We start from the raw sequence: 21,414 nt of genomic DNA, 5'->3' as shown, positions 1-21,414 counted from the left end.
CGTAGGATCAGCCTTAGCTGTGTCACGACTTTCAAAGTCTACGTGAGCTGGCTAGGCTTTGAACGTTTTGCTTCCTTTCTTTGCAGGAAAGATAGGATTAGAGAAGGTTCGCGGTGAATGGGAATCTAATCCGAGTGGCAGAACTTTTCCATCCCATGTGGGAATCTAATGTCGAAAACAATATAATGGAAGTGGGTGCGGGTGGGTGCCGTCCAAATTGATCCAACCAGCGGCAACCGGAACGGAGCCGTGCCTCACTTTTTCTTTCATTCTTCTCCACTTCTCCTCTCAAATAAAATCCACCGTCATGGACCATCTAAGAGACCGGGGATTGTGCCTGCGACAGAGGGCGTTCGGGGGCGGACGTGGAAGGAAGAGAGTGAGAATGCCTCCAAAAGAAGGTAAAGCATCCATGTGCGTTTAAAAGCCTTTTTCTTTTCTATTCTTTTGTGCTCAATTGTTGGGTCCACCCGTTAGGGCTTTTGATTGTTAGATATGTCCCATGGTTCAACGAAGTTTACAGTTAAAGCATGCGTAAAAGTAGCTCCGGGCTTTATCGAATTGGAGCAAGCTTCACCCTCAAGAGTCCACTCAGCAAGGAAAAGAAAACATAAGGTGGCCTTCCTATTTTGGTATTATTTTTTTAATTCCCATCTTAAAAAAACCCAAACGTCAGGCTTCTACTAATGGAGCTATCAGTCCATAATTAAAAAAACAAAAAAAAGGAAAAATATGTTCGATATCCTCTTTCTTTCTCATCAAACCCCTTTATCCGTCCTTTTTTTCCTCTTCTTTCCAAGTCTTTTTGTCTTCTTCCAAATTTCAGAATTTTTGCACATAAGAGTTCATCGAATCTAAAAAATGATATATATATAATTCCATATGTCAGACAAAGCTAGAAAACTGCATACTATGTATTGGTGCTAATGAACATCATGTTTTGAAAATTATGTATCGATTTATCTAGAGATGTGTATTAGCTTGCTAGATGACTAATTTGCTTGGTATGTATCGCCAGCAATATAGTGTATACTAGTAAAAGGTATATTCGGAAAACTATGTATCGATTTATTTGGATGTGTGTTTTGCTTCCTAGCTAGATGTGTATCAAAGAAACTTATACTATGTATTAGGAAGTCGACGAGTGTGTATCATTCGGTCATACAGTATATGCTGGTGAATATGATGTTCTGAAAATTGTGTATTGATTTACTTTGAGGTATATATTTGGTTTCTAGATGACTAATTTTTTTAAGTATATATCATCCGATCATGTACTGTGTACTAGTAAACACCATATTATAAAAATTATGTATTAATTTACTTAAATATATGTATTAGTTTGCTAGATGACTAATTTGCTCAGTATGTATCATCTAGCTATGTAGTGCATACAAGTAAAAAATGAGTAAGAAATAGGATGCTATATGTGATATCTTTTCCTATTTTATTTTTTTTTTAATCAAGGATTGATGACTCTATTAGTAGGAGAAGTTTCTGACTTCTGATTTTCTTTTTTTTTATGATGGCACTAGAAAAAGTATGATAAATAAGAAAGTGCGCACTATTTTTTTCCCTAGTGCCCGCCACATATGATTTTTGTTTAATCTGATGCAAGAGATGTTAATGATTGCATTTCTTTCTATTAGTGTCTATCATCAACGAATGGCACATATGAATGATAGCTTTTTCATGCGGGTTTCAATCCATGAGTCGCGCGATGTACACAATGAACGTGGGCTGGTGGAGGGATTTGGTCCGACAGGACACTCGAGGAAAATAATCTACAAGGACTATTGAAGCCAAACGAGTGATAAGTGATAACTAGGGGAGATGTAATGTTTTCCTTGAGACTCTTTCTCTACAATCTATGCTAGCTGCAAACACTATAGTAGATAAAGTTATGAAAAATTACACACAAAATTCTAATAAAAAATAGTACATTTTTAATGAAGAGTTTTATATAATCTCATCTATTACAAGAAAATTGTTTTATGAGGGAGTCCATCTTTCTTGAGTTACTTAGTACTAACTAAAAATATTTATCATAGAGAATATTTTTGGAGGCGGTGTTTTTGAGTATAAGAAAGTTTGGCATTGCATTCATGATTCTTTGGAAATAAAGATTATTGCCACTCGAAACCCAACCTGATGGGTTGATGAGCCAATTAGTGAGGTTGTTCTACTCGGTTGGGCTGGAGAAGCATTGCACCATGTTGGATTTGATCTCCAACCATGTAATAGTGCATCAATTTGCATATTCATCCTTTACTATAAATAATAACTCATGCCAATCCTCGAGAAAATAATTAACATATCCTCCTCATAATCAACAAACATCTATCAAGCATTCAAGCCTACAAATTAACCAGACATTGGAGAAACTCTTCCTTCAAAATATTTGCAAAATCATATATACCATATATTTATTTTATATGCAAAGTAAATTATTATCAAAAACTTTTTGACAAACATCCCATGGATTTATTTTATCTGGTTAATTTTTATCCAAATGAGTTATTTCTTGATATGGGTAGTAACGTCCTTGTTGGGCATCTCTATCTCACATGACGTCAATATAAATCTTATACACCCAACCAGCCACTGTAGCTTTGAGCAGTTTGATTATTAAAGCAGCTTGGCTCATGTTAGTTCATACAAACCACTCAGTTCAAAGGATGTGCAAATGCTATCCCATGATTCGAACATTGTTAATCTTCATAGTACGATCTCAATTAGACATGTTATTAAGCTAGCGGGTCAACCGTCACACCTAGGTGTTAATGTGGTGTCTGTACTTTAGCAACCAAGAAAGGGATGTATTATCCACCATCTACAGCTATTTAATAGTCTTCCAACTTCATCCTTATCTGTAGCAATTATAGAGCAAGAAATGAGGGTCTTAGTTCTCTCTCTCTCTCTCTCTCTCTCTCTCTCTCTCTTTCCCTTTTTCTTTTTGCTTAAGCGGGTTGTTTATATCACTCGGGTACGAACATGCCTAATAAAATCGAAAAAATAAAATGTTCCAGAGTACCCTAGGCAACGCACTCTCAGTCATCCACAGCGTGCCTTCCGTGTGGTTGGCCACATAAGCTGCAACCTAGTCCGCGGCCTTGTTTGCCTTTTTATGTACATATTTGGCCTGGAAGGCCATCCCATCATTATCCATCTTCCAAATGTTTTGGGTCAGAAAGTGGTCCGTCCCCATCCTGGTTGGGCCTCTTTGGATCCATCGAATCACTGTGGCCAAGTCTTCCTCCATCAGGATTCAGGATGGAGCTAACCTGCAAAATATGTCGCGCATATCGGAGGCCGGCTTATGCAGCTCTCAACTCTGCACCAGGACCGTGGGTCTTAGTTCTCTTTTAGTTAACTAATTAGTTGACTAAATCTCCTACATTATTTCTATATATTTTAGGTATCTAATTGGAGATACAAATTGCATACTATTGTAATTTATCCAAAAAATGCATAAATAACATAAAAAAATATTTTAGAAAATGTATCTAGTATAAAAATATGGCTTTGCTTGTGGCACTAGCTCCAATGAGGATATTCATAAGGCAGGAGTTGGAGGAGAAACCTCCAAGTCAGTGTCACTTACTCATTTGGACCAATGATTTCTATTAACTAGTACAGCAAGAGTTTGCCATGCCTTTAGCACCACCAAGCCCTCCACATGGTTTTCTACGATTTATCTCCAACGAAATTTGTTTGGGATTCATAATTGTGTTAGCATCATGGAAAAAGGAAGGGAAAGAGAAATATTTGAAGAATTTCGTAACTTCTCGAGAGCTTTGCCGAGGACTTATGGCTAGAGATTCTTCATCTATCTTCAAATCCCACAACCTTTTCTTTGAATAATAATTAGCATTAATTATCTCCTATTCAAGAAGTATTGCGTGACGCTTCAAAATTTGGGCCTTTCACTTCTTTTAGAGACAATCGAACGCTGGTTTTATAAATCCTATCAAATCAAAAGGTAATTGCTCAAACAAACTATTTATTTTATATGCATGTTTGGTACACATTCATTGTAATTGTCATGAGCCAATTAGATAGTTGATCATCCATAAAATTGCCCTATCTGAATCAATTACTAATATATAATTTGTCTATATTAGAGATAAGAAATTTCAAGTCTACCATTGATTAGGCAAAATCTCGATTTTCTATCCCCTGCCCTAGCGCATGGCGCTCACCTATGTGATTTGGCGTCGCATGGATGTTTTTTTTCATTAACGGATGCTCGCCCAGCCCAATCTGGCTCAGCACAAGTGGAGCCCCTTCGAGCCTAATTGGATGGCAAGTGGCAAATTGGGTGGGGTGACTCCGTCAACTAGAAATAGAGGAATATATATATATATATATATAGAGAGAGAGAGAGAGAGAGAGAGAGAGAGAGAGAGATATTCAAAAGGCTGTGCTCATACGAGACTATGAGCTGCCGATATATCCAAAAAAATAATAAAAATTAAGAGATATTAGTCTTGGTCTCCAAAAGAATGTTTGGTATGGGCTGATGATTCCAAAATAAAAAATAATGTGAGTGGAGGTGATAGGATCATCATGCTTTGTTGCACTATGATGATCCTATGTAGTAGCGATCCTAAATTACTTCCACTCCTTAAATTACCACTAGAGCTGATCATGGGCTTTGGGTCACCTATGTAAAATTCGACATTTTCTATGCCCAAATTCAACTCATGATCAGTTTTAATCACCACATAACTTGATAATGAAAAACTTTTTCGTGAGAATGGGTATCAAAGTTCACACCATGACAACGATGTTGGATTGAAATTTGAGGACAAAAATATGGTATTTTATCCTATAAATATTATATAGGTTATATTATATAGTACTTATAATGTAATTACATTATAATATATAAATAATTAGATTATTATTTAGTTCTATAACAACAACTAGTATATTTTTATAAAATTAATAATTTATATAATTAATAAATTAATACTTTATTATAATTTTTTTTATAATTAATAAATGTATTTTTATAGAATATATTAAAATAGTTCTGGAATTACATTGTTAATGAATATCAAATATATTATTTATAATAAAAAAAATTAATTACTAAAATATAATATGGTGATGATGTTAGATCATCGGAAATAGGTTATCGTGCGAGGATCACGGTGATCTAAGATCACCTTGCTCTGATCCCATTCGGATCACCATACGCAGCCTAAAGGCTACCGCTCTCATCGGACCTAGGGCACGGAGAGGAGTCTCTTCTTCTGCCTCTCTCGCACCCTCCTACGTCTTTGCTCGATCTCGGCGGACAGCGGCGGCGGGCGAGGCTTGCAAGGGTCGGAGTAGACCACTCCGCTGATTGATTGAGGCGAGCGCTTCGTTCTCCCTTCCTTCTCACTCTCCTTTCTCCTTCTCCCTCCCCCACCGTTTCCTTCCCCACTTTAGTTCTTGTAGCTATTAATTCTGAGGAACGGGGTCGTTCGAAGCCTCCGAAACAGGGCGGAACTTTTTTGTTTCTGACCCCCTCTTCCATTACTGTGAGAGAGCTTTGAATGCTCTCCCATAACTTGTACTTCTTACTCCGAAACAGGGCTGGTTCTATTCAAATGCCAGGATATAAATGATTTCTTTTGTGCTTTCTTTATTCTCAATTTGTTGCCTTAGTTATGATTTACGTTCTGAAATTTTTGATCTATGTTCGTCTGCCCTTAATAAAAGTGATTAATACTTTGCTATGATCGTGACAGCACTTTGAGAGTTTAGGATTCATTTCTATAATCTTCAAGACTCTCTTTTGGATTCGAAATCTATTGATATTATTCTTGATTTTTGTTGTACTATATTACGCTGTAGAAATAAGAAAATTTGCTTTCTTTTCATATGTCTTCAATAGTACTAACGTGCGGGTATTACTACTGTTGTCATACTATTAACATGCTTTTGTTAAGAATAATCCTTAGCGGTTGTGTACTTGTATTCTATAAGTTTAGATCAAATGATAAAACTGCAATAGACTTTGAAGTCCTATATCTTAAGTAGAAGTCATGCATTATTGTTACTGATGTATATCTGAGTCATGTGATATGGTAGTTTATTGAGAAAGATACAAGTTTCAATTGATAACTGACACATATGAAGGTATAAATTGTTGGATAAATGATGTAAAATTTCTGTTGCCCAGGCCATCGCCTAGTCACTGGGACTTTCACCTAGGCTATAGGAGGGTTCATTGCCTAGGGTCGCTTGAGCTATTTGAAAACTATGATATATATAGATGTATCTATATAATATGAACGTGTTTGTGTCCAAATTTTTGAAAAATCCCATGTCCGACAGTTCGTCGAAATCCCTCTCTTTCTCACCCCGGGGATCTGGATGCTTAGACATGTGACATCTCTATTAGTTGTCCAGGTAACGCCTTATTCAAGTTATTGGCCACTTTGTTCTATTCCACTGATTTTACTTAGAGGTGAAGGTGAAGTGCTGAAGAAACAAACTTTAGCTAGGATGATAGGGGTTGGGTTTCATTTACTGATTGATAAACCAAATTGCTTCATGGTTGACCTAGATCACAAATTCTTGTTGCAAAAGATATTCTTTCTAATGCTGCATGGCATGACGAAATGTGTAAATTTCAGGGCAACAGGTAGATATTATTTCTTGGCCTTGTTCAGTGTCTCGCTAAAAAAAGCCACTGATCATTCTTTTTGGCTGTGGATTCCACCAATCGAAGATGAGTGCCATCAGATTATACCACAAAGAGCTCCTTGAACTCAGAAAAGGGTAGAAGTAGTTTCTCAGGTACTTCACGATAGGGGTCCATTTGAAATTTGAATGCTTCAGGCACTCCATGATAGGGGTCATGATGGAACTAAATCTGCTATTGACCCTGATGGATCTTTGATAGAGAGAAGCCAAACCTTGGAAGCTTCAATATGCCCAAGTGAAGATGACATTCACCCCTGCTAGATGACCTTGATCTTGGTTGGGTCTGCCTTTAGTCCTTTAACGGATACCATGTAACCTAGAGTACTATTGATATATAAATGGTCTTAATATCTCTCCTCATGCAAAATCACATATAGATAATGTGGGGAGGATTTGTCTTAATAATCTATTTGCAACACAGATGTTATCATTTCTTGTTGCAATCGTAGAGAGGTGATAGTTTCACCAGAATGGTTAGTGACTGATTTTAACTAAATGCTTTGAAGATGTACAACTGCAAAGATTAGTACGAGCAGTGGTATGGATAAATCAGCTTCTAGTTGCAGGGGACTGTCCCAGTCTGACACACACAAAATATGGAGGACAGAAGCAATGCTTTGCTCTATGATCTTAATCTTCACATCTATTATTAGATTAGTTAATTCATTTTCAGAATTGTGTCCTGTGGGGGTCTTGTTGCAGCTTTATTCACTGAGAGGCAAGAAGGGCAAGTGTTAAATTGGATCTGTATTCTATGAGTTTGTCTTTTGGAAAATGAGGGTCTAAATTTTTGTTGAATGGAGACAACAAATGTGGAATACTTTTTATCTGTATGTACGTTTGCAAACAAGGGTCCACTTGAGATCGATGGCCAAGATATAACAAACTTCATACCTGTTCAAGACAACACCATCATAGAACAGGTTGGCTGAAGCAAGGATGTACTGTTGTATTGTCTTGTGATTGCTATACTTGTGAGATCAAAATTGAATTTCTTTTAATATTTTATACAAACATATATGTATATGTATGCATATATATGTCTGTATGCACACAGCATATGCATGTGTGGCAGTTGCATCAACAAGTGGTTGGGAGTGTTGGAAGAGAAAATGATGAGAAAACCAGAAAGAATTTTGAGGATATCCTGAAAGAGTTGCAATGTCTGAGAATTTGGCCTTCAACGGAATGAATCACAAACAAGGTTTCATAAATCTAGCTCGATCAGATGGTTTAGTACATCTTTGTTATCATAAGTTTGTATCTCTGGCAGTTGAGCCTGTCATGTTATGTTAGCAAAAGAAATACCTTTGGACAGAACTCTCCTTCAGGTTATTGCTATTCCATTAATCTCCATGCTTTAAATTTTTTTTCTTCTTTTTTGTTTTATTCATCTTTTCTTACGTTCCTACTTCCTGGCTGTGGTTGTTGAGACCATGCATATGTTATTTTGGCTGTGCAAATGAGACTACTTGCTTTTATGAATGTCCGAGGCCACTAAGAATACTTTTATGTTTGCTTAGGTTGGAAATTAGGCACTCTCCTTTATACATTTATACTAGTCTATATGCATGTGTATTGCTCGTAAAGTCTGGAAAAAATTATAAATTCTATCAAAAGTATAATAATTAGTTATATAGAAATGAAAAATAATTATAGGTAAAGAAGAAATTTATATAAAATCAAATTAAGCTATGAGAAATAAATGGCTGATATTTAAGTGATTTATTTTATAGGAAGTAAATGGGATAAGCACTCCACCCAAAATACAATAGATAAGTATCATTAAATAGATAAGTGGCTATTAAGGAGGGGGGCGGGAGGGGGAGGATTCTCATCTGATGTGATAAATTCATTTTTTTTAAAATTGTAATAATGGACAAAATCCATATGTGTGTGTATATATATATATGCATATATTTATAAGAAAATGACTATGATTTCTTCTTTTCTAAATTCTTAGTTATGTTTCATCGAGTTTTGACTATTTTGAATGTTATACAAGGTCCAAGTAGCGATGAGATCTGCCGTGTGATTTCAATTATTTTTCTACCTGGTAGATATTCAACAAAGTAGCATTTAGATATTGTCACTGTCATCTTGCTAAACTATTATGATTTCTCTGTTCATAAACACAATTAGAGTTGAGGTAATCTAAGTTTTGCACTTCACACATATTCCAGGTCTTGTTTCTGTCAATGCTGTTGTGAAGAAATCTATACAAGGTAAATCAGTAGATCTTTTGTAAATATTATGCATCTTGTAACAAACACACTTCCTTTATGATAGATGAAAGATGCTGGAAATAGGAGCTTTGCAGCTGTCAGTAGGACTATAGAGGAGTGGGAGAAGTCAGTGGAATAGTAGGTATTTGATAGAGATTCTGGCATGTAAAGAGGAGCCCTACTCTGCACCTCAATAAAGTGGAAATTTTTTCAACATATATTTCAATTATTTATAGCTATGGAGCCTTTTGGAGGATATGAGCAATGGAGCCTGTGGAGCACCATTCTTGGTTTGCGTCAAAATTTTCACTTTTCTTCATTTTTTTTAATCATCGTACAGGATCCATGTTGTTGTGAAATGACCGTTGTTGGATTGGATTGAGGATGAAATGTAGTCTTGTTATGAGGTTATGCTTTTAATGGTCTATCTTTCTCCTTGTACAGGTTCTACAAGCTATCGTGTCAATCATGAGTGGTCGTTTAAGTCGTACCATCTATGTTGGCAACCTTCCTCTAGATGTACGAGAATCAGAAATTGAAGATTTATTTTACAAGGTTTGTATTGGTTATGTTTTGTCCAGTCTTAAGTATGCATATGGTAGTGCTCTTCTTTTAGTAATGGATCTCTCCAGATTTATTTTATATAGTTTTTCAACCTTCCATAGCATGCATATTTACTTGTGTTAGAATAATGATATCTTTGTTGATTGGCTATCACATAAATATTGCTCGATGTTGTTATGCTCACATGCATCTCTGTGTATATCCTCTATGGGTCTTATCTATTTTCATTTATTTATTTGTGTTTATGAAGAGTATTTGTGAGCAGACTAACAGAAAATAAAATTTTTAAGGGCTGATGAATCATTTCTCTGGTTGGCTATCAGAGTTTCCTTTTCAATCTTCCATGGGTGCAACTTTAGTTGCTGTGTTAAAATAATGATATCTTTGTTGATTGCTATCACATAAATATTACATGATGTTATTGCAATCACATGTATTTTTGTGTATCTTCTATGGATCTATCTACTTCTATCAATTTATTTATATGAAGAGCATTTGATGAGCAGACAAGTGAAAATAAAAAATCAGAGTTACAGGCACATCATGCTGAATTTTTTAAGGGCCGATTAAACGATACCCTGACTAGGACATAGAAATACTATAAAAAACTAAATAGAATATTTTATTGAAATTTATAAGCTCTAGCTATTAATAGTTTTGAATTTGTAGAGGTGTATTTAAAGTGTTCTAAATGTGTTGGACGCATAAGGATTTTGCTTAAAAGTTTTTTTTATACCATCAAGATTTGTTCTTTTTTGTAGGGGCAAGTGTTTGTTTGGCAATGGAGTTTTCTAGTTACTCTCTTGTTCTTTTTTGTAGTGGCAAGTGTTTGTTTGGCAATTGAGTTTTCTAGTTACTCTCTTGTTCTTTTTTGTAGTGGCAAGTGTTTGTTTGGCAATTGAGTTTTCTAGTTACTCTCTTGTGGCAACTTGACTCCACTCTCTTACTCTTATATTTGCTGGCAAAATTGGTTTTAACTTGAGCTGTATGAGTTATAACTTCCTTGAGACCACCTGCCATTCTCTTCTTGCTGCTTCTGTTCTAACCTTGGTTGTCCCAAAGCAGTTGCAACTGTGGTGCATCTTTTCAATTATCCACATCCATAATAACTGCTGGTAGCTCTCTTCTTTACCATCCATATTCCTAGCCTCTTTCTTCTCATCTGTGTCTTTGGTTGTTAACCTGTTTTCTTTTTATTCCTCCTGCTAATTTAAACCAAGTACATAGCTAGTGTGCTATGTACATCTTCCCAGAATTAAATCTTGAGTACACAACCTACCAGTTTGATGATCCTACAGAGCATCGGCTACAGGCCCCTGAGATGGTACTGGTTTTGAGCATCTACACTGTTATGTTATTCCTTGTCTGCTGTTTCAATTGTCCTCCTGTGGATGGTGATCTTGCTCATTTTTATCTTTCTTTCTATTTCCAAGCTTTCCAACACTTGAATTTATACCACAAGGGTGCACTTCATTTTGCTTGTTGCTCACAAACATGCTGATTCTCAATAATTCCATGGATAGAATCCTGCTTCATTTTCTCACCATTCTAAGTATTGCTAATCCTGCTCATCAACACAAAAGATCACCAAGGTGGGTTTATATTACTCAGGTATAACCACAGAGTCATAGGCACATCTTATGGTTCTTATTCTTGGAGGTTGCTGAATCTTTACGTTCCCTAATTTACACATTTTGAAAAATTCTTTATTCTTCACTTGGAAGTTGTCTCTTGCAAATATTTCTTAAATAAGAATACAATGGTTTGATGGACTGACATAAGTGCTTGATTCATGGTTCATGGCTTCACCTAGTATAATGTGGATTATTAGACCTTTGTTTACTGTTTTCTAAGATAACCGCCGTTTGGTTGTTCATTGTTGTTTGTAATATTGTACAACGGCCTTTTTATATGTGAAGAATGTGTTTTCTCATAGGATTTGTTTGGTTCGCGAGAAGAATTTTGCCTCATTGGAATATTTTTTCTGAGAAGCTGATGCTTGGGTATATGATGCTTAGAAAAGTAGTTTTTATATGTTTAGTTAACTATGGAAAAGTGTCGTAGGAAACCTCCTTTCCAGAGCGACATATATTTGGTTGAGCATCTACTTTTATGAGAAAATTGTATAAAATACCTGTAAAACATCACATGCATAATTTTTAATACCCATTTTTAAATATTTAAAAATAAGTATTAAAAATATTTACTGGGTTGAGTTTTTAGAGTTCTAACAATTTTATTAGTTAGTCAACTTTTTATATTTTAGTACTTTTTAGTAGTTATTAATATATTTTTATATTAAAATTATTATAACTTCTTTATGTTGTAGTAATTCTTAATAGTATATTTTTAATAGTTTAGGATTATAAAAATAGCTATTAAGAAGATTATGATGGTTTAAGGGCATTTTTGGTAAAAAAATTAATACAACTTCCAGCTCATGGGAAAGAGGCTTTTCCGTGTCTCATATGGGTTTTCTTTTATGTGAAATTTAGGAAACTTATTTCCATGGGAAAGCTACTTTCCTATCCCTCTCCTTTGAAACCTCCAACCAAACATGAGGCATTTTTTTATTTTTCCGTTGACTACGCTTTCCCCCCTCTTCTTTCCGCGAACCAAACAAGTCCATAGTAATCTGCTCGAGGAGTTCTATGTGCATCCTTCATCTAGTCTTCCTATCCAACCAACATGTTTGTGTCTAGCAATTCTTGATACTAAATGAGCTTCTTGGTCTTATTCTTAAGAACTTAGTCCAGCACTCTCTGTAGGCAGGTTTGAGTAGCCAAGCATAGTCATACTTCATTTGTTTATCCTCCCCATTTTGCTATCTAGATGGACAATATAATTATTATAGGGAATGACCCATGTTATATTAAACGTCTCTAGGAATATCATCAAAATCAATTTATATACACTTAGGGCTGTTAACGAGCCGAGCTGAGCCCACGCCTCCGCGGGCTCGGCTCGGCTTGTTTCACAAAATTCCAGGCTCAGGCTCGGTACCGAGCCCTGTATTGGGCTCGGCTAGGCTTGTTTCACAAAATTCTAGGCTCGTGCTCGCTTGGCAAAGTCCGGCTCGGGCTTGAGCTCGTAAAGCTCGTTTGCCCGAGCCCGAGCGCGAGAGCGAGCCTGAGCGCGAGAGCGAGCCCGCCCCACCCCATCCTCATCCCCATCCCCATCCGGCCATCCCCGAGCAGCCGAGCTCTGTTCGTCGTCGTAGAAAAGAACAAAGGAAAGCAAGAAAGAAAGAAAGAAAAGAATAAGAGAAGAAAGAAGGAAAGAAAGAAAGAAAGAAAAGAAGAAGAAGAGAAGAAAGAAGGAAGGAAAGAAAGAAAGAAAAAAGAAAAGAGAAAGGACTCACCGGTTTCGGCCGCGAGCACCGCCGGCACGGGCGTCGGCCGCGGGCTTCTCCTCCCCTCCTTTGTCGCAGTGTCGCCGGTGGAGGAGGTCTTCTCCTCCCCTCATCGTCGCGTGCGGAGGCCGTCGGCTTCGGCCGCGGGCACGGCCGTGGGCGCCACGGGCTCGGCCACAGGCTTCTCCTCCCCCCTCTGTCGCAGTGTCGCTGGTGGAGGAGGGCTTCTCCTCCCCTCCTCTGTCGTAGTGTTGTCGGTGGAGTCGGCAAAGAGAGAAAAAGAAAAGGGAAGAAACAGAGAAGAAAGAGGGGGAGGGCCCTCGTTGGTGGTGGCGTGGCGTTGGAAGGTTCTGGAGAAACCGAGAAAGGAGAGGAAAAGAAAAAAAGAAAGAGGAGGTGCTGAGGTGGAGGGAATTTAACGGGTTGGGTTCAGGTTAACGGGTTGAATCCGAACCCGAACCAATCCAATCTGATTTAAAGAAATTAAATGGATTTGGGTTAGGTCGGGTGGGTCTGATCTAAATCCAATTGGGTTCAATCAGATTGGAATTTAAATTGATTAAGCCAAATAAAATTTAATTGTGTTGAGTCCAAGTTTAATTGGGACGCAATTAAATTATTAATTGGACCGAGCCCTCATTTGGGCTCGAGCTCGAATTTAAACGGCCTCATTTTGGGCTCGGGCTCGGGCTCGTTTGACTAACGAGCTGAGCTCGAGCCGGGCTTTTACCGAGCTGGGCCCGAGCCGAGCCCGAGCAACTCGGCCCGTGGGCAGCCCTATATACACTTTGGGTTTTTGTAGTAATTTCCTCAGCCTTAATCTGACCCATAGTTTTTGAAAATTTCTGGTTTCTCGTCATGAGTCGATGATTGGCATTATTTTCATTCTAACTTTATAGATTGTTGGATTGCTATTCCATAAAGCTTCTCTTGAAGCTTTGGCTCAGCGAGGACAAGTATCTGTTTTAGTTTACACATTATAGTTTGTTGACAATGTGGACTGTTTGGCAATCCCTTGCCAAGATTTTTCCTAGCATCCATATGGCAGGTCAGTTTGCAACTCTAGTATAGACTACTTGCAATGCTTCTGTTTGTATTCCCTGCCATCTATATTAGACCACCACAGTGCACTCCCCCATTTGTCTCCTTTGTCTCTTCAACTTTGAGCCTTTTTTGATGCATACTAGTATGATGTTGTACAATCTCCTTGCTGTCTTACGGATCTTTTTCCAGCTTTATCCTCTCCTGGAACATTAGCAAGAGAGTTGAGATTAAGCATGTTGCCAGGGCTTATACTCTCAAGGCAATTGTTTTTCTCCATTGCCTGGATGATTGTGAATCTTTCTTGACACTCATATTCCTCTTCACCGTGACAACCATAGTGCTTTCTAGATTGCCTGCAGTTCACTATGTTGAGTTTACCAAGCACAATAAGATTCTTTTTTGACTTTATGCAAGCCTTTCTTGGGTTCTTTTCTTACCACCTATATCCTCTCAAACTGTTATCAGATGCTCTTTCCTACGCAAACTTTGAATGTATGATCCATAGTGAGTTTGATGGCTACTGTACAACTGCATGAATGAAAATTGCATGTTCTTTACTTTTCTCAGTTCTTTTATAGCTTTATTTACCACCAATGTACAAACAGCTTGTACATTTTATATATCGGGTTATTTCTGAAATCGAAAATTGTACAGAGCTTTTTCTTGTTTTCTTCACCTTTGTCTGAATAACAATTGCAAGCTAGATGGAATGGTGAGAACTGAGGACTAGTAAGAGATGGTGGGTAACATAAAAATGAACATAGGTTCCATCAACAGTTATGAATTAGGAAAGGGAAGCTGGCTGAACATAGGCAACCCAACTTGCAAGAGTGCCTTTAAGAGCTTCTGCATGCTAGTGGTGAGGTCTAATCCTTAAGTTAGAACAGCCTACACCAAGGTTGAAATCGAGTGTGTATCAGCCACACGCTGGCTGGTATAATAGTATTCAGCCGAGAGCTGGTAGGAGTCCATATTAGGCAAATCAGGTCTGTGTCATATTGTATCGCTCATAATCTCATACCAAGGCACACCAAGGTGTATCAACTCTGTACCACTATACACTTGTTCTTGCTCATTTTACTCAAGGTGTATGGAGACATCCTGCCCATATCAGGGACCATACCATATTGCCTGCCACTATTACAGTATCGACCCTTAGGATTTAAATCTTTTGTCAAGACCATAGATGTAGGCCTTACAAATACTATATCTAGTATTGTTTTTAAAGGCTTAGGGTTGAACTGCCTAGTCTTGGACTTGTATGCAGAACAACTACCTAGTGGGTGCCCAAGCGATTCTTTTAGGGCTCGTTTGGATCGCGGGAAACATTTTCCCTCCAGAAATATGATTCTTGGGAAACAAATTCCTAGGAAGAGGATGCCTAGGAAAGTACTTTTGGCATGTTTGGTTGACCATGGAAAAGTGATAAATTTCCAAAGTGCTTATGTTTGGTTGGCCATCCACTTTCCTGGAAAAGTTATGTATAATTTCTATTATGCCCTTAATAAAAATTAGGTCTTTAATGCCTCTTTAATGCTTCTTTAATGCTGAAGGGTCTTTTTGGGAAAAAATAAAAATGGAGTAACTTTTCCATGTTTCTCATGGGAAAGTAACTTTCTTATGTTTCTCATGGGAAAGACTTTCCCATAAAATGTGGGAATCATATTTCCATGGGAATACAACTTTCCTGTCTCTCTCCTTTGAAAATTCCGACCAAACAAGAGGCATCTCATTACTTTTCCGTTGACCACACTTTCCTCTCTTCTTTTCCCGCGAACCAAACGAGCTCTTAGTTCTTGGCTAGCCTGCTTTTGCATCTTTCTGGTTAGGTTGGTGTAAAGTTAGGTTGGTTAAGGTATCAGGTGTATTAGGCTGGAATACTATAACCCTCACCATTTTCTATGGCCATCATTGACAGTTTAACAAAACTAACCATGACTCTACTTTGTAACAATAATTTATTCTATTGGGCAAGGTTTTAAATACTGTAGGATTGTACTGTCCTGGTTCCTCCATGGGACGGGACACCAGTGGATGTCCTATCCTTCCCTGATCCATTTCCCAGCTTGTCCCGTCTTGACACTCAGGACGATGGGATGCCTTATTATTCCACTGTTATTTAAAACCTTGCTATTGGGATTTGCCTAATGATAGTCGAGTCCGATGATGTGGAGCTTTACCATGAATAATGAAAGTTGTGGTGCATTCTATTCTCTCATCAGGAGAGAAGCCAATACAGAAAGTTGCATGACTCAAACCTAATGATATCAGAACTCAAGTATATAGCCTGTCTTGCATGATTGCCTTATGAGGTGAAGACTTTTGGGGATGTGCTTGATTTCAATCTTTTGAATGCATGCTTAAGTAGATGTTCTGTTGCTAGTTTGATATGTGAAAGTTCTAGTACCCATAAAGACCCTTTTTCACCTTCTCGGAACATGTAACTTATTAATGATTGTACTTCGTAGAAAATACAACTATTTTTACCTTTGATATCTTGTTATACTCTGATTGCAGTATGGTCACATAGTGGAAATTGAATTAAAGAATCCACCTCGCCCTCCTGGTTATTGTTTTGTTGAGGTAAACTCTATTAGTTGACATTCAGACCCTTCAGCAATTGTTTCTTTTTTTCATTTTTAACTCGTTATTCTACAGTTCGAAAGTTCTAGAGATGCTGATGACGCAATCCGGGGTCGCGATGGCTATAATTTCTATGGCCACCGTTTGAGGGTAACTGAGACTACTTTCATGTCTTTGTGATGTGATCATGATACCCACCAGTGGTTTGATTATTCTTTGGGTCCTCATGCAGGTTGAGCTAGCCCATGGTGGCAGAGGGCAGTCATCTTCTATTGGACGGAGCAGTGGGTATGCAAGTGGGGGAGGCGGTAAACATGGAATTTCTCGTCGTTCTGAATTTCGAGGTGCTTTTAAGAAATTGAACTTCACCATTTTAATGAGGTTATCATTTCTTGTTATTATAGCTAGACATGCTTTGGTAAATGTCCCATAACTGGTATTTGTTATTGTCGTGGAGTTGTATTTTAAACTCTCAACCTTTATTAACTTTTGCAGTTGTTGTTCGTGGACTTCCTCCTTCAGCTTCATGGCAAGATTTAAAGGTGCGAGCACAGCCTACCAAAATAATTCACTTTTTCCTTTCTGAGCTTGGGGCTTTTAATTATTTATATTTTGTAGGATCATATGAGAAAGGCTGGGGATGTATGTTTTGCTCAAGTTTTCCGGGATGGTGATGGTAGGTCTTTTACAACTATCATGATTTGCTGTGTTGTTTATTCTTAAAGCATGGAATTATGATCATTGGTTTGCAATAAATATTTCAATGATGCTTGATCATCACGTAAGCATGATTAGTATTGTCCTAGGATTCGGAATCTGTGTGCACGTGCCTATATGTGCATGTGCAAATGTGTGTATCTGCCTTGCACACCTGCGTGCAATAGTATAACCGTGTGCAGGCGGGCAATTATGTGCACACCTTGTGATATGCAGTTTAGATGTTCCTTCTTGTGTTTTCATGTTCTGCCAATAAATCTAGATTCTAGATTCATCGGAAAACTTAGTCCTTGATATATGTGTGATTGTTATCAACTAGAAGCATCTGTCATTAGTTGATGGAATTGGGAGTGTGTGTAGGAGCAGGCACGTGTATGTGTTTAGGGAAGTAGACACGTAAAAAACTCCTAGGCAATGTTTGATTCGCATGAATGGGAGGTGGGAATGGGTATTGGGTTCCCATTCCAGCAAACTTTCCATATTTGGCAACTCATTTGGACATACTAATGTTGATTCCAATGATTATTGAATTCCCATGAATGGAGTTAAACCATGACCAAGGCGGGGCCCTAGTGCTAGATAGGTGCCTGGCAACATAAAAATTCTTATATAATAAATAAAAATACATTGAAAATATATGTAGTAATATAATCTTTATTAGATAATCTAATATTATATATTATATATCATAGTAATATTGGGGATCATATAATAATTTAAATTATATTAGTATGATATTATTAGATTCTCAATTATTATAGTAATTGATATTATAATTTATAATATATTATCAATAATTTTAATATGACACATAATTATGATATTGTATTTTAGGTTACTATTGTATAATTGTAATTGTAATATTATGATAATTTTTATTATATTATTACAATTTATTATTATAACTATTATTTTATCATTTATTGCACCATGATTTATTATGTTAATTTTATATTCATTGTAATAATAATACCATCCATATGCATATTAAAATTATAATATTATATGATTTTTTATATTATAATATTAATATTATATTATGTATCTTTTTATATTAATTTGATATTTTATAAATTTGATAAATATTGTCATAATATTATGCGATGAGTTAGACTAGACATATTACATTAATTCTTTAAAAAAGAAGTTAACGGATTATCCAATTTCAAGATCCAAGTTATGGAACACCATCTACATTGGAAAAAATACTGAGAAGCCAAAATTCATATGTTTTGCTGGTCTAACCTAATCATCAAATTGGTGTTAAAATAAACAGTTTTAATAGTGTATTATATTTTAATATGATCTAATCATCAGAAGCTAATGAATTTAAATCCAACCGTGTTTTAATTTGTGTAGATCATGATTAATAAAGTGAAATTTCAACTTATTTGCCTGTTTATATATTTTACCATTATTACAATTGATACTGTTTATTTTGTCTGGACTTGATTCATAGGTTAGAAAAACCATCAACATATATGAATTCTAGTTTCTAGGCATGTTTTGTAGTGTAGATAATATATAAAGGTTTGGATCTTCAATTTCGATGTTTTATGATTGTTTTTAGAATTGTTAAAAGTTAAAGTACATAGTCCAACTCTTATGTAATATATTTCAATAATAGTATGTAATATATTATAATATATTATTGTTGATTTTGCAATATCAATATGACAAATAATAATATTTTAAATTTTAGCAACATTAAAATTATTATTATAATATTAATAATCTTAATAATATAATATAGAATAGAAGAGTATTACATGGTTATAAGATTGACATCAATATTACTATATTAATAGTATTGATATTATCAAGTAATACTTTCTAATATGTTATGATAATTATATATTGCATACAGGAATTCATTATTTAGTATTATATAGTATCACATTATATCATTTTTATGTTATATAAATTTGATATCTTATAATATATTGTTATAAAATATATATGATAAATGTATAAATAATGATAAATATTAATCTACTCTCGATTTATTATTAGCATTAATATAGATAATATAATAGGTACATATTTTTATAATATTAATAGTATTTGTAATTACAATGTATTATTATTGATTAAAGAATGGCAATATAATGAATAATTATATGTATTAAACTTTCTGCTGCAGCTTTTATGCATTACGTGTTCTGCTTGAAACACTTTCCATGCTTAGTGTTTTGCATATGGTTCACTTGTTGAGTTCATGTCTCTAATTATAGACATTCTGACTTAGATTTTTCCTATGCTATTTTAGGCACTATGGGTTTGGTTGATTATACTAATTATGAGGACATGAAGTATGCTGTAAGCATCTGTCTCCAATATTTTTCTTGTTATACATTGCAACTTCATTTGTGATATCTAATGGATTTTGTTTTGTTATCAGATTCGGAAACTTGATGATTCTGAGTTCCGAAATCCCTTTTCGAGGTCCTATATTCGGGTAAGTTCTCTTACTACTATGGATGTAATTTACTAAGACTAACTGTCATTCATTGTTTTATAAAGCATAACTTAGTATTCTAGTATCTGTAGAAACAAGGCATTGGCTCCATGGTGTTATTACTGTTCTTTTGTGTTTTACAAAATCAAGTAAAATATTGTGATAAGAGGAGGGTAATTGCAGAATTCAGGCAATATGTGATATAATTTAAGGCATTTTTCTTTATTGTGTTCATATGCAGTCTTCCTAACTGCACTTTCAGCTTATAACTTAATGTCGACGTCACCAATGGCAGAAAAAGTTATTTAGATTTTCCTGTAAATGTGTACGGCAAGGTTGTTTCTCTTGTTTATATTTTTATAGCCCATCATTTTTTGCCTGTTGAATCAGTGGGCCTCCCGGATGAACAACAGACTGAAAAATACACTAATTGGGCTGTTCTAACTATTGCACTTTTTGATTTTGGATTCTTGTGAATGGAAGTAAAAGGTGAAGACGTATATCATTTAACTTGATCCAATTCTTCTGTTTAAATGTTGTGTTGTGATCCATGAATAAATAGTTCCAGAAAGATGGCATTATGTACTGTAAAATCCAAGGTCACAACTTTTGTAATGGCCATCATGACAGTACTCAGGTTCTTTGTTTGAAGATTTGTTTCATGGCTATAATTGGATCTTGAAAACAGCAAACTTGTTTTGAGGACTGTAAAGACTTTTGAAATTTACCTTTCATTTTTTGGGAGTTATAGGAAGAACCATAGGGCTATATTAGGGTGTATGTATGACAAATTTTTAAACTGTGCTATGTTAGTTCTAAACTGTCTCGGTTTTTTTGCCGGAACTGTCTTAGTTCGCCGCTAGTACGGCTTGGGACAGTTCTGCCGACCGTGCTTGCGAGACTCTTTGCTTATAGAAATTGTCAATCTGGATGATTTTATTGATTCATAGGTTTAGCCAAAGATGTGGAGAACAAAAAAAGAGGGTAAGACACATGGTTGATAATAGAAGAGAGTTGGACAACAAGAAAACAACAAATGTGGCTATGTAGTGTTAAGTCAAAGAGTGTGTGTGGAGAGTGTTCTAAGGAGAAAGACAGGAAATTAAACCAGAGATTATCACAATTTACTTAAATTCATTCTCATTATTAAAGAAATTTTTGTTCACCCAATTGCTTTCAAATCATAAGCAGGTAGCTTCCCTTGCTGAGTTTTTTTTGGTGAACTAAGTTCTCCTACTGGGGTGTCACGCACTCCAAAATTTCACTCACTTTGCTATCATAATTTAGCAAAATGAACTTTAATTTGATCACAATTTTACAATTTCTAGCTCTATCAATTTGTAATTACAAGTTTAACTGTAGAAAATGGAAAGATTGGGGAAAAGATCTGTATAATTTTATAATGTATATTATTGTTTCATAACTTTTTTTTTTTTTTTTTCTGAATGCTTCCATATCCTAGCTTTTCATGTGCATTTCCTTTAATCTCCATTAACTCTTACTCTAGGTAGCTAATAGTCTCCTGTTCATGCACTCTATCTTCAGGTACTGCATTGAGAAATGGGTGCTGAAAGTGATATGTGGACAGTAATGGAGAAACTAGGGTAAAAAGCATTTTAATATGAAAATTACATCAAATAATTGAAGATTAAGGCAAGGAAAACCATAGAGAACAAGACCAACTATTTTTCTCAATTCTTTAATATATTCTTACCCTGGCTTCCCCAACCTCTTTTTATTCCATTCCATGGGTGCTTCTTGCCATT

General features: G+C 35.9%; 1 protein-coding gene across 11 annotated transcripts in view; it reads left to right on the top strand.

Annotated features, from left to right (window-relative positions):
• The first annotated feature begins 5,131 nt into the window (after positions 1-5,131).
• The window catches only part of LOC103695689 (serine/arginine-rich splicing factor SR34A-like), a 28,262-nt gene continuing 11,979 nt past the window's right edge, over positions 5,132-21,414 (top strand). For 4 of the 11 annotated variants that reach the window (XR_003383195.3, XR_015969305.2, XM_088705521.1 and 1 more), the window contains exons 1-10: positions 5,132-5,365; positions 8,995-9,220; positions 9,375-9,485; positions 16,408-16,473; positions 16,549-16,623; positions 16,706-16,817; positions 16,969-17,015; positions 17,092-17,149; positions 19,460-19,509; positions 19,592-19,648. Coding sequence is in view for 8 of the 11 variants with exons in the window: in XM_088705521.1 (XP_088561647.1) it covers positions 9,188-9,220; positions 9,375-9,485; positions 16,408-16,473; positions 16,549-16,623; positions 16,706-16,817; positions 16,969-17,015; positions 17,092-17,149; positions 19,460-19,509; positions 19,592-19,648 (609 nt within the window). In the remaining 3 variants the exon portion in view is untranslated. Of the gene's footprint in view, positions 5,366-8,888; positions 8,931-8,994; positions 9,221-9,374; positions 9,486-16,407; positions 16,474-16,548; positions 16,624-16,705; positions 16,818-16,968; positions 17,016-17,091; positions 17,150-19,459; positions 19,510-19,591; positions 19,649-21,193; positions 21,253-21,414 lie in introns of all 11 variants that reach the window. The other 7 variants (XR_015969306.1, XM_026800613.3, XM_088705525.2 and 4 more) reach the window with 4 other exon arrangements.

Source organism: Phoenix dactylifera, chromosome 10, assembly GCF_051530095.1.
Source record: "Phoenix dactylifera cultivar Ajwa chromosome 10, Ajwa_hap1_PhDact_Kaust_v1.1, whole genome shotgun sequence".
Lineage (NCBI taxonomy): Eukaryota > Viridiplantae > Streptophyta > Magnoliopsida > Arecales > Arecaceae > Phoenix > Phoenix dactylifera.
This window is presented reverse-complemented; position numbering and strand designations above follow the sequence as displayed.